Source organism: Indicator indicator, chromosome 5, assembly GCF_027791375.1.
Source record: "Indicator indicator isolate 239-I01 chromosome 5, UM_Iind_1.1, whole genome shotgun sequence".
NCBI lineage: Eukaryota > Metazoa > Chordata > Aves > Piciformes > Indicatoridae > Indicator > Indicator indicator.
In genome coordinates, this window is record NC_072014.1 from 31,789,910 (window position 1) to 31,812,824 (window position 22,915).

Genomic DNA, 22,915 nt, shown 5'->3' on the forward strand with positions numbered 1-22,915 from the left:
TGTGTAAGCAAGTTGGTGATGTCTGTAATGCAACAATTTGCAGCTGTCAAATAGTTAATGCAGGCTCAGCTTGCAGACTCATAAATTTGTTTTACATGCAATTCTGCTCCAACAAGTGCCTATATAAAAATAGCACCTTCCTACTGAAATGATCTGCTATCTATATGTAATCACATGCAGATCTGATTAATTTGTTAACTAAATGAAGGGGAACAGTTTTGAAAAATAGGTGCCTGAAGTTAGGTACATACTATTTAGGTACTAAATATGCAGTAAGACTTTAAGTGGTGCTTAAGTCTTGTTAATTCGAGTTGCCCTTGGAGTAGCTTTTAAGATTAGATTACCTTTCTGGAACCCTGAAGCGCAGAACTGGGTAAGTGGGTTTGAAAATATTGCCTTCATTTTTATTCCTTATTATCTCTATTGAAGCTGGAAATATGCAGCCACTCCAGGAGTGGGCGAGCAGAATTGTTTTTCATTCCTTTTGCAATCGTACAAACCAAAAAGATGACAACTTAACTTTGAGATCCCAGCATGAGTTTGTAGACCTGGTAGCTGGAAAAACAAACCAAACATCTTTGTTACTTGTAAACTGACTGTGTTTGATCTGGAAATCATTGAGATGCAATAAACATGAACTCCATGATCCTGTTTTTATGGAGTCAGTTTTCTGAGTAGAACCACGCTTAACAAAACAATCATTATAACTGAATAGCAGTGCTTGTGAAAAAGGCTGGTTTGAAAACACTGATGACAGAAGCCTTCTGTTTATCTCTGGAACACCAGTGGCAGTGGTAGTGTGAGCTATGACACATTATTCCTCAAACACCCAAGGGACTAACTGGTGTCACAGCTTCTTGTGGACTATTTTTCTGAGTACCTGTTTTCTAGCAGTGGTGGGTGCTCCTGAGCTAGTGTTAGTGTAAGTGTTGCATGGCTTTGGAAATGAGCAAATAGTGATGACTTTAGGGCACTTCATCTTACTGGCACTTTTACAGCTTTTGGAAGCAAAGGTCTGAAGAGGTAGCTCAGTTACTGTTGCTTATTTGGTCTCCACACACAAGCTTGTTGCTGTTCTGTCAATTACTTCTGGCTGCTCAGAGCTTGGACTTTCCTCCCCATCCTATCTTTTTGTGCTGACATCTGTCTGTTTGACATCAAAGTACAATCTTTCAAAGCCACTAAGTCATATGACTTACCCAACATTTAAGTGATGATCTATACAAATGGGGACAAGCTCGCTCCTGGAGGAGGCATTCTTCTGTCCTGATGCATTAAAACGGCTCTTTGTATTTGGGCAATAACAAAGATTCATTTGAAAGTATTAGCTATCATCAGGGCTTGACCTCTTTAGAAAGCATTCTTTAGTAGGAGTTCTAAAGTGGATTTGGAAAGATAATTATTCTTGTCCTTAGGTAGAATCTGGGCAATTTATATGTTCAGCTGACTTGCCATTTTGGCTTCAATGGATATTTATTCCCATAACGCAGGATTTCTGTGCATGGTTTTATTGCAGTGGCTGAGGATGATGGTAATGGGCAAATTAGATATGTGCAGACAGAGATACTGCTCAGGGTGACACATCCTTAATTGTCAGTAGCCTTATAGCAGGCAGTGTGCTCAGTACTGTAGCTCTTCAGTGCAGGAGAAGAACAGACTATTTATCTCTTTGTTTTTCTCTCTTTGTGTGAATTCACAAAACATTTCCAAAGCAGCATCTCATGGTCATGAAAAGGTTGTTTGTCTATATCATTTAAGCCAGTATACCACTCAGAAAGTTGAATTTTGTATCTCTCGTGCATGGTAACTCTTTTTCCATAATACTTCAGTATGCATTATTTATTCACAAGCACATCATTATTGCTGTATCCTGCAGCTTTAATTAGCAGCTGGTGTCATGTGTTCCACCTTTCTTGAGTTAGTGTACACCTTGCTATACATGGATATTGTACCTTTTAATAGGGCTTCCCAGGAAAGTGATAGAAAGGGTAGACATATTTCCATAGGCTCCATTTTCATCAGATCACAAAAAATAAGCAGGCATTACCAAGAGGATATTTTATATGTCCCTCTTAGTCCCATGTAATAACCCCGAACCCTGCTGGGGGGCACTGGGACAAGTCCTGCAGTGGGATCCACCGGATGAGTTATAAATGAGATCTGTGGACTCATGAACATTTCCATGATGAGTTCCTCAGGAAAAAGAATTCTGCCTGGAAAGTCTTAGCTGCTTTTCCAGTGCAGGCTTATACAAGGGTATTATGAGTGTCCTGCCTCAAATCCCTGGTCATGACACCTGTGCTCTGCCATCAGTCAGCTGCCAGGAAATAGGGCAAGTTGTCTCCAGCCATAGCTGGCTTGGGCCATTTTCGGTGCTTTTGGGTAGAAACTGCTCTACACAATGTGTTTGTACAGTCCTGTACCAGTGATGCTGTCTGAACCTCATAACAAAGCTGCAGGCAGGGTAGACCTAAGATGGATTGCAAGGGACTTCAGCAAAATTACTATTTCCCTTGACTGACACATGCATGTTGCACCAGCTGGCAGTGGCAGAGGAGTGGAAACAGATCTTCTTAATGTGCACCTGCTAATATAAATTAATTATTATAATAATGGAGCAAATGTATGACAAATCTGTTCTTTCCATCCTGTCTTCGTTCTGCCTTTGCTTTGGAAGCAGGCAGCAAAATATTGGTGCAATTAATTCTTTTCATTTGTGCAGTTAATTTGCCATTTTTATTTTGTCATCACTCCTAATGTTTCATTGACTTCTAGCTATGATTTGTCTTTTATTCAAAGCCATATTAGTGTGGTACTGCCTAAAAGTTATTGAACAGCTAACAAAGTGGACAAATCATTCCAGCAGCAGAGATGGAATTTGCAGGAAAAGGTCATGGAAACCCTGGCTGAGCCATAGTCTGGTAATGTGGACATGGTTTGTCCTTTTATCAGCAAAGTTAGATCCAAATTATGAGAAGATATGCGTAGTTGTATGTCTGTGTTGGAGAGTAGGGATGTCTCACTTGAGATGTGTATGCAGGATGGATTCCTGGCTGGGGAAAAAGTATAAAAATGGGTTAATAAAATTGCTGCTGCAAAAGAGTGAAAGAGCATCTGCAGTAGGACATGTGGGGGAAAGGAGAAGCTGTTTTCCCCTCTCATGTTTAATTTACTGAATGTCCTTTTGTTGATTTAGCTGAGTTGAGATTGAGGTCTGCTCCTCAGTGATGTACTCAAATGAGGCTCAACAGCTGCCTGGAGCAAGTGTAAGACGCTACAGGGTGCAAGAGGCTATGACTTACATATAATTTCACTGGCTTTAGGAGACTTTTCTAATGAACTTTGTGGACTAATACTGACACTTTAGATGTGATGGTTTCCTCCTGTCTGGGATTTCTGTGTTTTTGCAGAGCATGCTGTTCAGTGAAACTGAAATCAGGGAAATTATCAACCAGTAAAATCCCTTCAGAGGAACGGAAGATGTGCGTGGGAAAAGTATTTTATCGTGCAATCTGTGAAATAAAAAAATCTAATATAGCAAACATAAAATGCTAATATATTGCACTTCTGTCAAATTTGTTGAAAGAAAAAAACAAGGAGACAAGGTCAGGTCTGTAGCTTTTGCATTTACAACCTGGCAGTAGGCTGGGAAGAGGGGCCCCAAACTATTTCCCTGTGCTTTAGAGATGAGTTGGATGGTCATTTGACTCCAGCTGTCAGGGATCTATAGAACAGCAGCTTGCACTCTCTGGAGATCAGTCAGACCTCATTAACCTGTAGCCAGTTATTTATGCAGCTCTGAGCTCCCCTTTACTGAAAAGAGCCAATTTACTGAGTTTAGGTGATAATCTTGTTAGGTAAATTTTGTCCTCTTCCCTAAAGAAAATTGTTTGGGATGAAGAATCTATTTCTCGTAACTCTGGCACATAGTCTCACAGTCTAATAGGATATGTAAGATGAGATTAAATGTGTATCCACTGTCTTTGAAGGCTGCCCAATGACTTTGTGTAATTCTACCTTCTGGAGAGTATCATTTCAGCAAGAGTAAGGACTGCTTGTCCAGGAAAAGATCCAGACAGCTAGTTAGGCTTTAATCCCAGTCATCTCTTTATATGTGTCCTTAGCTGGAACAAACTAAAGGGAAGCTGCATTTTCAGCCCATTGGTGATCCTTTGCTATTTAACATTACAATAACATGGCAGGTTTTTACCACAAACATGTCAGGCTTCTTACAGCAGTAAGTCTTAGGGCTATAAACATTTATACTAGCATGCTAAAGAGATTTGGGCATAAGGGGCTGTACTGGCATTAGGGAGCAGCTGAAAATATGAGTAGGCTAACATTAGATTAAACAGAGAGAGGCAGAAATTTAATTGGCATTTATACACTGAGAGAAGGAAAAAGTAGTGAGTTTTTAAAAAATGTGACAAGGAAGCTTTTAGAAATCAGGGAGGTGATTTGCTTTCCAAAATGACCCACAGCATTTCATGTTAGCTAATTAACGAAACAGCAGGTTTATGAATTTAACAGCAGTGGGCTTAGGACTCGGCAGGTTGGTTCTTGTCCATGTGTTTGTAAGGGTCTGTTCAGCTCCCTCAGTGCCTTCGCTTTGCTCTTTGGTGTTTGAAGGAGCCTGGTCACTTTCAGGAGGCAGAGTTACAAGTGGCTGCACTTTGCAATAGAGCCAGATGAGGGTGAAAGGGGCAGGTGGAGAGGCAGGAGATTATGCATTGACTGGTGTGACTCAGCCATCCATAAAATGATTTTCATTAATGTTTAATGTGTGTCAAAAATGTCAGCATCCATAAGACAAGCAGATAAATTACTTAGTTCTGTGAATCTCTTGCTTTCCCCTTCCCACTGATGTATGTAAAATGTTTGCCCTGCTTTTGTTTGGGTTTAGGATGTTGTCAGGGAGGTTACACTGATGACTGTTACACCCAGAGTTTCCTTGTGAGACTGTCCAAGGAACTTCTGTTGCTGCTGCTTTACAGTTCAATGCTTTGTTAGAGAGTTCTGGGCAATATGAAGTCAGCTGCAAGCGGGTTATGCACAGTTGCTGTTGGTGAGCTGAGGTTGTTTTTGGATGGTTTGCAGAGGAGTAGACCCTGGGAAACAGAATTAAAGACACAGGAGTGGAGAGTGAAGGGAGATACTGCTCTCCAGCTAAGGGCTGCAGGGAGCTGCTGTCAGAGTAGCCCAGCAGCACAGCATTAGCCTTCCCTGTGCTCCCATGGGTATGTGCTGTACCTGATATTAGCCTAGTGTATCTTCTGCCAGCCTTGCTGCCTTGGTTTTACTGATTTTGCCTGGAGGTGCATCACTCACCAACCTGCAGCTGTCTAGTCTAGATGAACTGTATCCCACTCATGGATGAGGACAGCCTCTGCAATTCTGCCAGGCCTCTGGCTGCTCTCCCATGTGCCCTTCAGAGATGATTTCTACTTGCCTGCCCTGTTTCAAGAGCTTTGGACATGGATCTTGCTTTATTCCTAACTGGGGAATTTTTACATAGGAAGGGAAAATTCCCCTTTGAGTGGTAGGTTTGGATTTTAATTTTGTTATTTTTGTTTTCAGCTTCACAGGATGAAACAATAGCTTCAAGATTAAATACTAATCCCTAGCAGAAGGAGAGAGGGACTGAAGGGGATGAGCAAAGTTAGAAATATGTGTGTTCAGCTGAGATTTAAGGCAAGGTGAGACGGAGGGAAATGGAGACCTAATTAATAGTGAGGTGCTGGTTTGTGAATGTTGGATGAACGGCAGACAAAAATGGCTAATTTAAAATCCACTCCTACACTTGCACTAGACACAACCATCCTTCCTGGGTAGGGATCTCTCTGAAGACAATGGGAACTTCATCAGCCTGTATGTCTGTTTGGATGGGATGCACTGAACCCTGTCAGAAAAATTAAAAAGAGAGCTGCACACACACTGATTTTAAACATGGGGGCAAATGCAATTCTTTGTTTGTTTAGTTGTTTTTGTTTTTTTTTTTTCCTTTTTTTAGGGAAGTCACAGGCCTTGGGACAAGGATCTCAACTGGCCTCTAATTAAAGTTGCTTTCTTACTGTCTGGCGTGAAATCCCCCTGAGAGGCAGATGTTTGCAAAGCACACTTGAGGCACTGACATATGGTTCCTTTGTAAGGCTGACGGTTCAGCAAAGTACCTCCTGAATGTTGTACATAATTAGATATTTTATTTTATTTTATTGTTCTGTTACTGGCAGCAGGGGACCTCCAGGATCCAAGAGGGAAGCTTTCTGAGAGACAAATGGGAAGCCCTGACTGCGTCACTAATATGTGACAGAGGCTGGCAGATGCTTTGCTGCAGCTTTTTGGAGAAAGCCTGTTGACTAAAACAATTCCAGTTAAAAGAAATTATTCTAACCTACAGAATTTAATAGAGGATGAGACCCTGGGTACCCAGCCTTTACATATTTCATCCTTTCTGCAGGAATCTGTCAGCAGGTCTAAATTTTTTACAGAATTATAAAATTCTGAGGAGTGTCTCCATAAGGAATCCAACTGTAATCAAGAGGGGAGTGAGATGAAAAGAAAACATTCAAACACACTAGGCTTGGGTAGAAATGATGGTCATGCTTACAATGTGATGCATTTTACAAATGGCCCACAGCTCTTAATTAACACCATGAAAGACTGTTGCATCTGGGTGGTTATGGATGAGTAGTGCAATCTACAGCAAGACCTGTAATGGCTAAGAACTCAAAGTACTGAATATACTCATTTCCCTCTGGGACAACACATCTATCCCTTACACACTTAAATAAATCACAGGATTTTGTATCAGATGACCTGATTTTTCCAGTTCTTTTACTGTCTCACGTTCCTACGTCAAATGTTCTTTCTGTGATTGTCAGAGCAAGCCTCTCCTACTGTTGGTGCCTAGGTTTTGCCTCTACTGTTGGTGCCTCGGTTTTGCCTCTCTATAAAAAGTACACTGAAACAGTTTCCCACCACAGAAAGGTTTTGTGAGACAAAATTAATTCATGTTTGCAAGGTGCTTTTGAGGTCTGTGAACCTGACTGTGCTTTACTAATGTGGGCAGTCGTTATTTCTGTTCTGTAGAGAAGAAAACCAAGATCTAGTGCAGAAAACCAGTTTGTTCAGGAGCACAAAGCAATTTAGGAACAGAACCATAAATAGAACCAAGTCTTTTGACTAGCAGTGAGATGTGCTATCCACAGGGCTACCTGTAATGTCTAATTATTTTTCTAAGGGTAGGAACTGAAATATCTCAGCCTGATTCCAAAGCCCTGATGGAAATAAAAAGGAAATGAGTGAAAGAAAGACCGACTCTCAGTCATTGCATTCTCTTTAGTGCATCTCTATTAGTGTGTGTTTGAAATTAAATGAATAAAATCTCCCATGGATAGAGATAAAGCAAAGCCTTCGCTGCAGATACTGCATTAATTCAACATCCTTCTGATGCTTTGAATGATTTTGTGCCATGTATGAAAAAGGAAAGCCTGGCTGTTGGTTTAGGTGGGATGCACAGGGTGCAACGTTTTAGGCTTCAGATGCTGAACGCAGCTTATTAGAGACCACACGTGCACAGGGGCTAATGAATTTGCATGCTTGCTCAAGCAGCTGTATCTTTCTTGAAGCCTTGCCTATTCTTTGTTGGCTTTCAAGCTGAGGCTACTGTTTAAATGTGTGGACATTCAAAGGCGTTGCTGGGAGGCTCAATGCTGCCAAGTACCCTGTGGAAGGAATAACAATTTCAGCAATTAGCAAGATCCCCCAAATCCCAGCCCTGCTTTTCTTGGTGTTACAGGCAAGGGAAGGGAGGGGGGCTGCACTGGCAGTGGCTGTCCCTTTGCAGGAATTCAAGCAGTGGGAAATCAGAGGGACCAACCCTCTTGGTGTAGAGGAAGCAAAAAAACCTCTGGATCTCTGACAAGTGCTAACAAATCTCGGAAATGGAGGTAGCTTGTAGTGTTGCCACCCAACAGCTGTGACCAGAAGGATGTTCCAGTGAGCAGTAATAGTATATAATTCATAAAAGGAAGGACAGATAAAGAAACACTGAAAAAATAATATTAGTCTTGGACTGAGCCTAAGTATACCTGTAAAATCAACATTCATCTTTTCATTTTAGAATAAATGCAGCAATGTAATGAGTGTAACTTGTCTCAGCTGGGATAAAGTGCTTGGCATATGGTATGGTGGGATTAGTCTTGTGGGCACACCACCTATTTGGTGTCCATGGTTCTTACAACTTATGAAGCTACGGTGTGGGTCTGTGTGTCAGTCTGCATGCTAGATCTGGTGCCATTAAAACTTGCACTCTGTACAAGACTAAGAGGAGACTGAGGTATCAGATTCACAGCAGATTTATGGTTGGACCCTCTATGAGGTACCTGTAACTCACTTAGCATAGCTATACATCTATAATCCCATGTTGATATACACTTAACATGTGCAGAAATAGGTAGACTTCAACGACAAGCTATACTACACGTGTCTTCAGTTACATAGCAGAAAAGTCATCACAACTCTCTGAAGGTCCCAGGGATTATTTGCATTTGCACTGCAAAGAAAGCTAGCTCTAGCCCTGGCTCTGTGTAGTTTGAGAAACACAGCCAATGCCACCTGTGCTTCCCTGGAAAAGTACCAGCAATGTTTGTATTAGTTTTTGCAAGTCTCCCCAGAGGAGTGTTTCATGCTGTGGCCATGTTTACTGCTCAAGGTATTTTGAATGCAGACAGTGTATTTGCCACACTCTTTTGTTTAGGAGGGGCACACGTTTCAGGATCACCAGAAGAGATCTTGCTTGATAAAGCAAACCAAGGATGGAGGGGACAGCTGCCAACCCAGGGCTGTGGTACTTTTCACCCTGTCCCTGCCATACTCTGACCTGCAGTTCTAGCACTATAAATGCTTCCTGTGAGGCCAGGTATGACTTTTTATTGGCTATTAAGGAGAATAATAACCTTTGTTAGTGAAGTACATAACTCTGGGTTATTTTTCAATAATAGTTGGCACTGATATTTACAGATTAATTTTGTGGTTTGTGGGGTTTTTTGTTTGGTTTTTTGTTTGTTTGTTTGTTTGTTTTTCTGGCTGGTGCTGCGTTTAGATTCAACTCAATCCTTCCTACCTTCATCTGTGAAGTCAAAACCTGCTCTTCACCTGCTTGCAGCAGGGAAGCACAGCAGGAGAGCCTCACAGGCTCCTGGGGGTCTCAGGGCACTAAAATGTTCTTTCTTCACATCAGGGATCAGGCTGTTGTCCACAGAGGAGTGATCAGCAGATGCAGAGTGTCCAACCCCATTTATCTCTGCCAGATGGTGCTAAAATACGAATCCGGAGCACATGTTGCTTCTATTCAACCAAATGCTTCTGCCATGCTGTGGCCTCTCTGCCTCTGAACCAATGAGCCTCAGCCAGTAAAATCCCAGTGGAAAAGGCCCCAGCAGGCCCCAGCTAAGCCCTTCTCCATGGCTTGTAGAAAATCAGAAATCAAAGTAGGAAGGCTCACAGCCGAGCAGGGACAGACAATAGCATGTGGGAAAGGGAGGAAGGGGTTAAAGAAGGTTTAGCACACACAAAGTAAATATTTGAGGCAGAAAGGCAGAAAGAAAGAATAATGGAGGGAGAAGGGCAGGAGGAGGAAGCAAGAAGTGTAAAGAGAAGAAAAAGGAGGATTATATTCTCCCAGAAAACAAAGGGATGGTTGTATAAGAAAGGCATTGGGGAAATGAGAGTTTAGCTTTGCACAAACTTTCCGTCTGACACTGGACAAGTCAATCTCTCTATGTCTCACTTTGCAAAGGCTACAATGGGAATAATAAAGTCTCCTTTGTTCTGCCTCACTCTGATCACATCAGATGTCTCTTCTGTTTGTATGTTATGGAAAGCCAAGATGCTACCGTACTGCAAATAAAAACAAAATCCACTGAGGGAGGAAAAAAAAAAAAAAAGAGGAAGTAAGACAAATAAGCTGTGATAAAGTTAGGACATAATTGCTCCAAAAAACAGGGGTGGGGAAAAAGTAGAGGAGATGCTTTTCCTGAGGGAAGAAGAAAGAATCAATATGGACTAGATTAATTCTACTGTTGCCTCCTGGACTCCAGTAGAGTTCCTTAAGGGATGAGTTTAGCCCAAGGAGTTCAGTTTTGTTTGGTTAAAGAAACTTCATGCCAAAGTTTTTAAATAGTCAAATCTGTTCTGAGAGCTATAAGAATGTGGGCTGCCTTTCCTGAAACATTGCATGGGACTTGGGATGAACAACTTCTGCTGAAGGCATCAGGAGCCAAGTGATTAAGCCCCATGCAGTGCTCTGACAGGAGGTCTTCTTGCCTACGCATACTTTTTTTAAGTATAGAAAGTATTTCCATATTTCTAGCAGCTGATCTTTATTTGAAGCCAAGAGCTGCATTTTTCAGATCAGAACTGAAGCTTTTCTAGGAAAAGCTGTTCTGGAGCAGACCATTGGTCCATTTAGCCTGAGACAGTGTCTCCAACAGAGACTCTGCATTCTGCTTGGAGAAAGAAATCCTTAACCCACAGGGCTCTCCCCAGGGATAATTTATATTTAATTCTGAGAGTTAGAGTTTGGCCTTCACTCCAAAGTCTATAGACTTATATTCTTTTCAAAACTCTTGCTTATTTTATTAAGCTTTACAGTTCCCTGGGGAATTTTTTTGTTTGCGGGTCTCTGACTCATTTAGGAAGCCCCTTGGGCTGCTGAACTTTGCATCCTGTGGCAGTGAGTTCCCTAGGATACTTGGGACACTTGTGTGGGGAAAAATGAGTGTACTTTTCTGAATTTCAGATTCGCTGCATTTAATGTGGAAATATGCCTTAAGCTTCCCATTTCATCCAGCTGGCTTCTCATTACAGTGTCTCACCTAAAAGCATGAGCTGCTTCTGCTGTGCAGGGAATCCCTGCTGGGAGATGGGCTGTGCAAGTGTGACACTGCTCTGCCCTGAAATGTGACTTGGCCATGGTAAGAATCCAGTTTAAAAGTTTTTCAGTGCTTCCAAGCTTACAAAAATCCATTTTTGTTATCTGTTCCTGCAGGGAGGTTGTGTTTTCTTCTTGTGTAATTGGAGTAATGAAAGTTTGTGGATGGCCATAGTCTCCCCACTATGTGGATAATGCACTAGGCCAGGGCATGATAAAGGTACGAGGGGCTGCAGGGTGACTGGGGCATGGGACAATACTCTCTACCTTTCTTTTGGTAAAGACATGGTGGTAGTGCTCAGGCTTCTTTGCAAGACCATGGTGAGAATTGCAGGTAGAAAGACAAGAAAAGCACTGTTGTCTAGTCTTATGCTTATGATGGTGGTAAGCCAACCAACTAGTGGATGGGCAATGAGCAGGATGTCTCAGTGTTCAGCCTGCCCTTCTTCATCCATCTGCACTTCTCTGTTCTGCTGCAGAAAGGCTTACGTCTTACAGGGGTAGGAGAAAGGTGTAAGGCAGGATATAAAGTACAACCTTCACTATCCTCTAGTAACAAGCTGGCTAGCTGGTTGTGTGCTTGGAGGTCTTTAGCAAAAATTAGACAGTGCTATGCAGACACAGCTTCAAATTCAGCACGCAAAGAAACAAAGCAAATGTATTAGAAACAGCTGGGGAATAGCATTATTAGGGGTATGCTTATAATAACTTCTGAACTGGGGAATGCATCGTTGCTGTGCTGGGCCCTCCTGCAGACAGATTTGCTGCTGCTTTTGGAGCCCTTATTACAGCCATAGTTTTTTCCCGTTTATGCATCCTTTCCCTTAGCCCTTGCTGGGAACCCTGACAGCATGCTCTGAGATGTCACTGGTAATGTGAGGATTTTGTCAGAAGCCGGAGTGACCTCTGAAAGCAGTTGCCGTGGCCTCATCTTGTGGGTTATGAGTTGCCCCTTGGATGAGCATGTACATCACCCAGAGTGTGGGCTTTGATTTGAGCACGGATTTACCTTCAGAAGATTCCTCCCTTATCCTAAGGGAAGCTTTGCAGCAATTAGGAGTTTTTGTCAATTCCCCGTCTGTAGGATAGACTCACAGTTTCCTAATTCATTCATCACTTTGAAGCATAACTGACCTATCCTGAGGGATACTGAGAAAGGTGAAAGCACCTGCTGGCAGTGTTGTCCCCATTTAATGTCCTCTCCTATGCCCAGCCAGGACGTTAAGACTGTTAGTGAGCCTCTGCATACAGCCTGCTCTGCTGCATCTCAGGAGGTGACCATCTTTAGAAGTCATGCATTTTTCTTTTGGTCTCCATGCATATTACCTCTGTGAGATGTAGTTGTCATTCAATGAGGGGGAGAGCTTGAAGTTGTCCTTCAGCCAGGTACAGCAGGTTCTTGCTAAGAAGTCCTTATTGTGTATTTTACATACATGAATGCTGCACCCACTGACAGTTTTTTGGTAATGTTCACTAAGATTTCAGTCACATAATGCCTACTGCACAGTTAAGTGTCTAAGAATTGATTTTGCTGTTTTCCTGATGAACTTAACAAATATTGTCCAAAACTCAGCTTGCACTGACACTGCTTCAGTCCAGTACTTCAGTGTCTCTGAGCCGTCCTGATATGTCTAGTATGTCAGCTGTCCTTGTTTGCTTCATAGTTGGATGAGATGTTATACACAAAGCTGCTTAAATTCCAAATTCAGCTGTTGTCTTAACAGTTCCTACCTTTGATGTGAGATCTAACCACAGCCTGGGATCTGAGGGGTCACATTTTCTCAAAGGATAAGTCTTGTATATTTAACACAGAGCACACAAAGTCCGATTTACTTGAACACCACAGAAAGAGTTCAGCAACCAGGACTAGTTTCCCTAGTTCCAAAACACTATACTGACACAAAGAAGTCTTTGGGGTTCCTCAGGACTGTGCTCCAATGCCTGTGTAAATTGCAGTTACACAGCTCTTGGCCTTGCATTAAATTACCTCAGTACCTTTGTGTGCTGATTTTCACACGTGTAGGCTCAGCTGGTAAGCTTGCTCATCTTCTGGAGCTGAGTGTCACAGAGGTGACACCTGAGAGCATGTGGGGACACGGAGAGGTAATTGTAGGCATTGTTCACTGGTAGGGGACATATTTGCATATACAGAACAGTCTTGTTGCACAAGCCAGTTGTGAATGGCAAGTGCTACTTCATTTGCCTTTAACAGTAAGTCAACCATACTACTACTACTACTTATAGTTATGCAGATTCTAGCTGTGGGTGATAATGGCTGTTACAGTCTTCATCCTGTATGTTCCATGTGTCTGCATGGGTCCACCCACTGTACCTTTGCAAGATGCATGATGCAAGAAGTAAGTCACAACATACAGGGAGGCTTTTATCCCCATTCTCACTTTCAGACGCAGATGGTCAGATGTCATCTGCAGCCTTCAGCAAGGAAAGTGTAATGGTTGGAGCAATATTGTCCCATTTCTAGCCAACCAAGAAAGCTGCTTAGTGAGAGGACTCTCTTGCTTTGGAACCATCTCAGAAGAATGGTGGTTACTGCCAGCCTGTGAAAGGCAGAAAGTAAAAATACAGGGTTCCAAATGTGTTCTACTCTTGGATGAGCTGGAATCGATTCAAGACCACATTGAAGATCATTTGTCATGATGGGCATTCTCTACCCGGTGATGGATGAGTTATTTTTCAGAGCAATTGCAAAGGTGTCTTTCAAATCCACCTTATGTTTTGTATCAAAGCTGGTGGAATAGCAGTGTCGGGCTTGCTGTGGAGTGATCCATTACTGCTGGTCTTTTGCAAAGCAGAAAGGTGATGCTGGTGGCTGAAACTGTTGCCAATTCTTTTCCTAAGGCTTCCAGGAGAGTAAAACTCTGGTATTTCTTTAGTGAACTTTTGGGAGAAGTGAAATAACTCGGCACTGCAGGGAGGGCAAATGGCCCGTACCATTTATTTAACGTGTAATCAAAGAGCCTGAATTCCAAGAGGATGTGCTGTGGCTTCAAACTGCTCCTTTACCCAGGGAAAACTTTGGCTGGCTTGTCAGGAGTGTGTCCTCCCTCTCAGCGTGGTCCCCACCTTGAACTGTTCCATCTCCAGCTGTATAAAGCAGAAAGGGCAGAAGGGGGAAACCCTTTTTTAAAACAGCCCCTGTGCAAATCTCTCTCAAGGGTTGATGCTAGATGGATGCATATGTGCTGTAATACTCACTGCAATTTTGCCTGGACTATGTTCAAAACAGTGAAGGGAGAAGGCTCCTGGCATAGTGTACCACCTGGGTACCCCCCAGGCTTGATAGGATGGCCTGTGAAAAAGACAGTGGAGATAAATCTAGTTACTTGGTAGAAAATTTGTTAGCCTTTCAGAACTTCTGAAGGATAAAGTGAGAAGCTGATTCCTTGTATTTTTATTTTACAAATGTGTCTCTATTAGTGCTCTTTGTGTATCAGCCATTAGGGTCTGTTTCTTGGTGCTTTTGTGTAATTTATAGATTTTCTTCAGTCTGATTTTGAGAAACGTGGAGTCTCTGTGAAGCTGAGAGCAAGGACATGCTCTCTTCTAATGTGGTTTTCCTGTTTTCCTGTTTTCCAGGTTCTTTTCGAAATGATGGTTTAAAAGCTGCTGATGTCCTTCCTATACTGAAGGAGAAAGTAGCCTTTGTTTCAGGTGAGCACATCTTTTCTGGATGCTTCCAGCCCAGCATGAGCATTGTCTGCCACATTCTGTTCCTTATGGCACTGCAGGGTTATGAGGGACCAATTTAATGTTTAGATTGGTAGCATTTAATTAGCTTTCCTGCTAAGAAATGGTCTATATGTGGAACAAGGCTATCCAGTAGCATTCAGTGTTGGAAATTGGCCCATGTTAATTTTCTTCATATTCTAAGAAACAGGTAAATTGGCACAAGTGGGATAACATGCAGCTTCTCAGCTCCAGCCCAGGCATGTGCTGTCTCAACATTCAGGAGAGAACAGGGATCTTGCTTTGGGTTCAAGGTCAGTGAATAACATGAATTCCTGTTTGTAGGAAACACTAAGGCCTGTAAATCACATTGCTTCATTTGCAATCCCAATCAACTTGCAGTAAAAGCACCATAGATGCCACATTTACATAATAACTCAGATGTTCGAAGATCTCCTGCCATCCTGTAAAGAGATTTACAGCCTTCATTCAGGAGACAAACCTCAAGGACCTGGGGGTGGATGAGGACTAGACAATATGGAAAAGGCTTTGCAAATGGCTTTGATGAAATTGTTTCTGGTGTGAATTACAACTTGTCATAGAGAGGAGGAAGAGAAAGTCTGAAACTAACATAATCTTGCATGAAGTCACTCAAATTGGCAGCATCAGACCAAAGTATTTCCAGTGCCAGCATTTCTGGTGATTGTAAACCATTCATGCTGCTTTTGGTGTTCCTCACTATTGCAATGAGAAAACCTGCATTGAAAGTAGCCACCCCCTTTGTTTGCAGTCTTTGCTTTTCGGTGCAGTAACACTGACTGCAGATGGGAGGAGAGTAGCAGCAAGGCCCTTAGGTACTGACCCTTTCCCCAGATGGTGGAGCTGGTCCCATGAGGGTAGGACTCATCATCCTGCTGGAGATGGGTGATGGAGATACCTGTCCAAGTAGGAAAAACTTTCACCTTGACTAATGGTTGGTGTCAGATATCTTCCCACATAGCAACAGTTAAAAGGTCCAGGGATCATGAGTCCAGTCATGACTTGGGAAAATGATGTGTAGCGGCTTTCCAGGACTTTGAGGGAAGTTTGTGAGATGCCAAAAAACTTGTGCGAAAACCCTTGCATTGGTGTCTCATTCCTAATGTCCTGAAAAGTTTTACACAGTGGTTGTCTTTCACTGCTCCAAACAGGGGAGCATAGTCATAAAAACAGCATACCTGCAGACTTGTTTGTGACACAAAGCTGAATGGGACGCTCTGGGGAGGTGAAAGGGAGGAATTTATACAGGGATTGTACTGGAATTTAGATCTTGGCTCCTGCTGTTGCTTCACATGGAAATGACTGCAGGATCATTTGGTAATTCATGGAATATTTAAAAACAACAACAACCTGTCTGGATCGTTTATATAGCCCTTTCCACTGGCAGTCCCTGTGTTCAGCTCTGAGCCAAAGGGTCTCACACCAAATCATCAGCTTGTTAGATGCTGTCCTGGGCCAAGCTCACCTTATGGGGGTGCATTAAACAGTGTCAATGTGAACCCCCAGGGTTTCACACCATGATTCTCTCCAGGCGAGGGACAACTCGCTCCTCGTAGGCTCGCCAGCCTCCAGACTTTTATCTGCTCAAAAAGTGGCTGTTCCTGGCACAGTGAGCTAGCTAGCAGTCCTAGGATCTAATCCTCCTCTCCATGGTCTCCAAATGCAACAACTACAGGCAACAATTGTCATGGGTCTTTGCAGATAGCATAGTCTGAGCTGCTAGTGTCTTACTGCAATAGCCTCACCATCACCCTCCAGCACAGAGTTTAAGTACTGCCCAGTCTTCCCCTGGGATGTTGTACTAAAGCAGATGAAGAAAAGCATTTGAACACTTCAACTGATGTCTAAATTCTTTTTAATTAAAATGGAATAACTTTCTAGAGTGTGCTCTGAGCATAGAACAGAAAATGTTTGCCAAAATAGAAAAATCAAATAACTGGATGTTGCAAGATTAAAAAATAAGACTTGTTCTGCAGTTAGCACAGACTCTGGGAGCACATTGCATTTGTAGCCAGATTTCCTTGAGGAAAGGGAGAGTTTTATTAAGTCTTCTTCAGTTTTATACTACAGTTAATTTTAACGATAACAGTACAGTAAATTTGCCAAGGGGATTCTCTTTACACCAGCAGAATTTATCAGCATGCACAAAAATATCTCAGCTGAACATCTCAGTTACATAGTTTATTTCTTTTCTCCTCTGCTGTGGCTCACCAGATTGTTTTTTAGCCCATGATTTGACAGGAAAGCTGAGAAAACAAACAAGCTCCTTCAGGCAAGGGCTATACCATACTTGGTGTTTCAGTGCTGTGGATGCTCAACACTTGGACCACACAGAGCAGCAGGGCAGAAAAGGCAGGGAAGTGACACTGGCTCCAGAGCAGGCTCAACAGAACCTGCCTGCACAGCAGTGTAATCTCAGAGGAGCACTCAAGCTTTCAGAAGTGCAGTTAATTTTAGAGTAGAAATACAGCTCTAACTAGCTGGGCATGGATTCATCCAGCCTAAATGCCGTCTGGAGCTCTGTACCTGGCACGTCCCCTCTGCTGGCTCAGCCGGAGGCGAGCAGCAGGCACAGTGCTCTGCATCCGCATCCCTGCACTGCAGGAGAGTTGAGGGGTGGATAATGTTGGGATTTATTCCTGGAACTAGCTCTTGATTTCTTCCAGTGATCTCATGTATGAGCTAGACTGAACCCAAGCAAAGTTCATGTGTATGTGTGTTTAAAGAGCACCTGAAAATCCCATTCCAGCACTCGTCAGCAGAGAGATGGCCTGAGCAGTTGAAACTGCGGTGTGTCCTGTCCATCACGGTCTGACTGCCTGCACCACTGACCTCATGGAAGCAGGTTAAGCAGGGAGTTGGTGAAGGAAAGGCTTTGGCCACCTGCTTATGACCTAAACCCCAATAAAATCTTGGCTTTGCCTGGGTGGTTCACTCTGTTGCTCCCAACAACAGAATGGCTTTGGAAACCATTAGGGAGAGAGCTACAGGCCAGAGACTGACTTTTGTATTCCAAGAAGGAGATGAGTGCAGAGAAGAGGAAATAAAACAGGTTGTAGACTATTTTAGGTGGATTTTTTTCAGTGAGAGGTGGTGAAATGTTTTGGAAACTGGGCTTTATAGTCTTCTCCTAGACACAGACATTCTTTTAGAAGAGTAGTTTAATTTGGGATGTTGTTCTGCTACTTGATCGTGTTTATAGGAGATTTACAATGTTCCCTACCCATGCATGAAGATTTTCATAAACTTAGACTAAGAAAAGCTTGTTAGTTGACTAATGGCATAGGTCTCGCTGAATGCATTTGCTCTTTCCCTGTGTCCCACCCAAAAGAGTTTCTCAGGATACTTCATAGAATCGTGGAATCATAGAATCATAGAGTGGTCTGGGTTGGAAGGATCCTCTGAAGGTCATCTAGTGCAACCCCCTCTGCAGTAAGCAGGGGCATGCTCAACTAGATCAGGCCACTCAGCCCCCTTGCTTGGAAGGCTCAGAACAGTGGCAATCCGCAGGCTTCTGCCCGTCACCCAGGCACTGTCTGCTTGTCTGCTGAGGGAGGAGCACAAAGGGGGAGGCTGGTTGGGTTTCTGAGAGGGTGGCTGAACACGGAGGAATCAACAGCAAAAGGCAGAAGGGTGTAACAAGCCAATGAGCTGCTGCAGCTGCAACAGGGCTCCCAACGCACTTTCAGCAGAGTGGGAGGTTGTTCTGTGGACTTTGGGCAACAAAAGCATGGGGTAGAGAGAAGTGGATGCAATAACAATCTGGCCATCTCTATCTGTCAAGAGCCTACTGTCCTCATTCTCACATGTCTTGGGAGCAGCCTCAGGACCTGGGTCACAGTGACATCTGAGCCTGGCTGAGGGCCTGAAGGAAAAACAGAGAAGTTTCCTGAAAGGTCTTTCAGAGGATGAATTTCAGTCTAAATAGATCAGATGAAAGGACAACTTTGCAATTAGGTTTCACTAAATTTAGACCAGCAGGGTGAATCAAAGAAAGCGGCTCAGAGGAGAAGACACTTGTCTAAAAACATCAAAGGTCACTTCACACAAGAGGGATCACACGTTGGGGGGCATGTTTGTTATTCTGTGATGGGTACACTCCACTCTCCAGACAAAGGGTTGAAGTGAGACCATAGGGCCCTCTGGGCACTGGGAGAGTTCAGATTCAGGCTTCAGGGAGCCCCAAATGCTGATTTGTGGACTATAAATTTTGTATTGAGTTGGGAACAGCACTAACCAAAATATTTAAATTTTGAATGATGTAAACGTTTTGTATTTGCACAAAAAGTTTTGATTTAAATTCCCATTCTCTTCTTCCTCTGGGATGGAAATTTCAAATGAAGCATCAACAATTATATATTTTGTTACAGAAAAATGTCTTCCATTTTGTACCATTTCCTTCTGTATTTTGAAATCAACAGAAATTCCAAAAAGAAGGAAATATGCTATTAGAAAAGCATAGCATTGCTTTACTATTGAATTTTCCTAGTGGTTTGGGGCCATCATGCTTTCATCCAGAATTTGCTGCTTCATTGATGCAGCTTTTTCTTTAAAGAAGAAAATGAGGAAGCTTAGACTAAAGTTTCCAGGTCTTTTGATGAGGTCTGAGCCTGCTGGGGGGGGAGTGGGGCATTTTTTTTTTAATTTATTTTCCTTTTGGTTTCTTTTTCAAGAGTGTTAGGTCATTTTTTGAGGATAGAGAAGAGCCTTTAATTATAGAGGTTGTTTAGATATCTTCACTGAGACTTTAAGGTTAAAGCAGAAATCCAAATGTTTCCTGGGATTTCTAATTTCATCTATATTTTCTAAATCTAGTCTGCAGAATCAGTTGTTTTATCTCTTTCCATACATTTTAACTGTAACCATAGACTCGATTAAACAATTTCTGTGGACAATGTCTAGTCGCTGCCAGCACTTCATGTCCTGGCTCTTGGACGTCAGCAGCTTGCCAAGATCCACCAATATCTCATTAGAGTAGGGAAATTTCTCCTTTATGTACTTACTTTATGTATGAGAGTGGTGATGCGACCTGTTCTGCCTTGTGGAGATGCAGGATGGTTCCATTGCCTTACAAAAATGTGCAAAAAGTCAACTCAGGTAAAATTTCTATCCCAAAAAGACTTTCAAGAACTGGTGGATCACAAGTAATTGATTGTGTGTCATCCAAACAGACTGGACTCTGACCACCTCCTGGTTGATGCGTCCCTGCATCCTGTCATATAGGTGAAGCTCCTCAGCTAATGATAGGGACTTTCAAAATAACAGTAAGAGGAAGGTTCTAAGTCTGTGAAGCAAGAAGTTCTGTATACTTCCCATCCTATTCCAGCTGACAGGATTTTTTCATCTTTAGAGACACAGTGAGCTCCATATGTATCTCAGCAAGGGTCTCATTTCCATTTATACAGGCAGTCAAGGGTTGTCCTCATATGGAAGTCAGGGCTGGGATCTTTTATGTCAATTTAAGTACCCAGAAAGGTGATTGTAGCACCTGAGATAATTAATATGATAGCAACCAACCATTTTGGTCATTCTGAAGTAAGGTGTGCTCTTGTGTCCCACTAAGGAGACTTAACACCTCTGAAAACTTCCTTATTGCTGTGAAAGCATTTTTGGCTGTAGGCTTATGACTTTTTTTTTTTTCCTAAGGAGTCAGTTAGGGAGCTTTGCCTTCCACACAGAGCAGCTCTTCCTTCATTTTAATGGGTCTCACTTGTCCTTAGTTTTTGCTTTGCTGGGTCAGTAACTTCCTCTGTGGGAAATGAGACATTTTTCCCACTGGCATGTTTGCAAGTAAACATTTAAAATTAAAAAAGTATCCCAAACTACTTGCATACATCAGTGAAGGTGTATGACAAGCCACAGCAGTTGGTCTCTTCAAATCCATGCAGTGGCTCTGGGCAACTGTGGAACAAATCTACCTGGTGGGGAAATGGGATTCTCTAGTAGCTGCACTGAGCATCCTGCCTGCAGCCTCTGATCTGATCTGCCAAGGGATCTTCTGGTGGGAACATACAATCTTCTTTTTAGAGTCATTAACCTTAAGTGCAAACCATTAGGATCTGATTCAGGCAATTGACTCTGGGATATGGGATGCTGTGAAGAGGAAAACACTGCTGGATCAGGCCCTGGTAACTGCATTGCTGCTGTGTTAATTTACAGGTGGACTTGTGGGAGCTCTAATTTCCATCGCTGTTGTATTAGAATGACCTCCTTTGGAACCAACTGAATTTGAGGTGGTCATACAGATAATCCTGTATATGGCCCTTACAACATATTAGTCCTTCCTGAAGCTGGAGCAGTTTTAGAATAAGTCTGTTCACAGGAGGTCTGGTAGCAAGGAGAGTCGCAGAGAGCTCAGCTATGGCAGGGAAAGGAGTATTATTTTAAGACTCTGGATACCAATTCCTTGATACTTTGCTTTCCTAGGAAGTCTGTCAATTAGATTTAGGAATCCAGACCATATTGTTTGTCATTTTATTGAGGCGCCTGACATCAGCTGAGCTCATTCTGTTTCCCAGTTCTCTGCATTATCATTCATTTTTTTTGCCATATTTTGGACTGAAATATCTTTAGAGAAGTATTTCAGCCCCTCTGGAAACTCACTTATGGTCTCAGCAGAGTCTGCAACATTAAGATTGATCAGCTTATGATCTGCAGGGGTCAGATGAAGCAGCACATTCATCTGAACTGCAGTAGACATCTGAATGAAGGCCAGAGACTCTGTGTACTACTGTCTCTGTCTCCATTGCTGATATGTTGCAGGACCTTAGACAAGGTACTTGGGAGCTTTTATGTTCCTTTAACATTTGTCTATGTCTATGGTTAATCCTCGTAGATTCATGCTTATAAAGGGAGTGCAAAAAGAAGCAGGAGACTTGAATCCCTTAAATATAGATACATGTAAGCAGGTAAGTATCATGCTAGGGTGGTTGGTAGAACTGGAGAGACGCAGCTTGGAAACAGAGCTTGATAAAATCATTATCTGTTGTATACAAGAAGTCTGCATTAGAGGAAACTGGTAATTTCCTGTATTTCAGCTTTTTGTGTGTTATCAGGGATAGATGTGCCTCAGGACTTGAATTTGGGAAAGCTTGTACACAGAGTTCACATTAATAACACTTGTGGGTTGGCCAACATCTTGACTAACTGGTGGGCAGATGGAGCCTCCATAGGCAGAAACATTTGGGCCCACCCCTGAGGGGATTAAGATGTCAGTACAGGCAGCTGCCAGGGCAGGTAATTTGTAGCTGGAGTCTTTTTCGTCTTGGTTGCAGGTGTGACCAGAAAAGTGGTCATCAGAAGGTCACTGACTCTGGTGTTTGCTTCCATGAAGGTTTTTTGAAGTTTCTTTAATGTTTTCTTTTAATGTGGTATATTTCATAATGTGTTGTGCCTTCATGGCAGTATCTCCTCTATGATTTGTGGAGGAAAAATGTTGCAATCCCTAATTCTGGGATCAAATGCTGAATTTAACAGTGGTATCTGTACAGACTAGAAGAGAGGGAGATTGGAAGAACCAGCAAGCAAGCCAGTGACAGACAAGGCTACCAACAAAGGATTTTGTATGAGGAGTGCAAAACATATATGGCTAAATATTTGTTCTCAGTGTTCCTTGTGCCCTGAGGAACATGTGTTTTTCTGACTCCTTTTTCCAGAGCACTAATAACTAGACCATCTGTTTGCCTCTCTAAATCAGAGCAAAACCCATGAAAACCCACCTTGAAAAACAATTAGAAATTATCAGCTGTTTGTTTTAGCATTTAATAACTGTGATTAGCAAATCTAATGACATGTTTGATTATCGCATCCCATATCTGTGAGCCCAGTGGGAGGCAGGAGATGGGATATATTGATCAGAGCAATTGAAACTCTTCCTTCCATTTTTTATTTTCTTTTAAAACAATACATTTCTCTAAAGAAACTGCATGTAAAATTGGTGTTGAGGTCATGGATGACATGGGGCAAGATTAGCCTCCTGAAGTGCATTACTAACAAGGAGAGACACAGTTTCTGTGATGGTTTTACTTGCTGACTGCCAGCCTAAGCACTATGAAGCTCTACATTCCTTTTCCTGGTTCTTCAAGTTACTGGCTGTGGGATTTTTGCCTTTCTATACCTCACTATTCCCCTGAGTAAAAACTGAGATAATAAAGAGGAGGAAAATTGGTCAATTCCTATATAGCCAATGCCAAAAGATTTTCTTTTAGTGGTTGTTGCTATCTGCCTGAGGATCCTAATACAGGCATGTGAGGTGTC

The 22,915-nt window shown here is 42.5% G+C and overlaps 1 protein-coding gene across 1 annotated transcript in view; it reads left to right on the forward strand.

Moving 5' to 3' along the window:
• Nucleotides 1-22,915, forward strand: part of KALRN (kalirin RhoGEF kinase) — a 507,955-nt gene that overhangs the window by 146,531 nt on the left and 338,509 nt on the right. Inside the window, exon 2 of the mRNA XM_054381250.1 lies at nucleotides 14,531-14,605. Within this exon, the coding sequence (XP_054237225.1) occupies nucleotides 14,531-14,605 (75 nt within the window). The remainder of the gene's footprint in view (nucleotides 1-14,530; nucleotides 14,606-22,915) is intronic.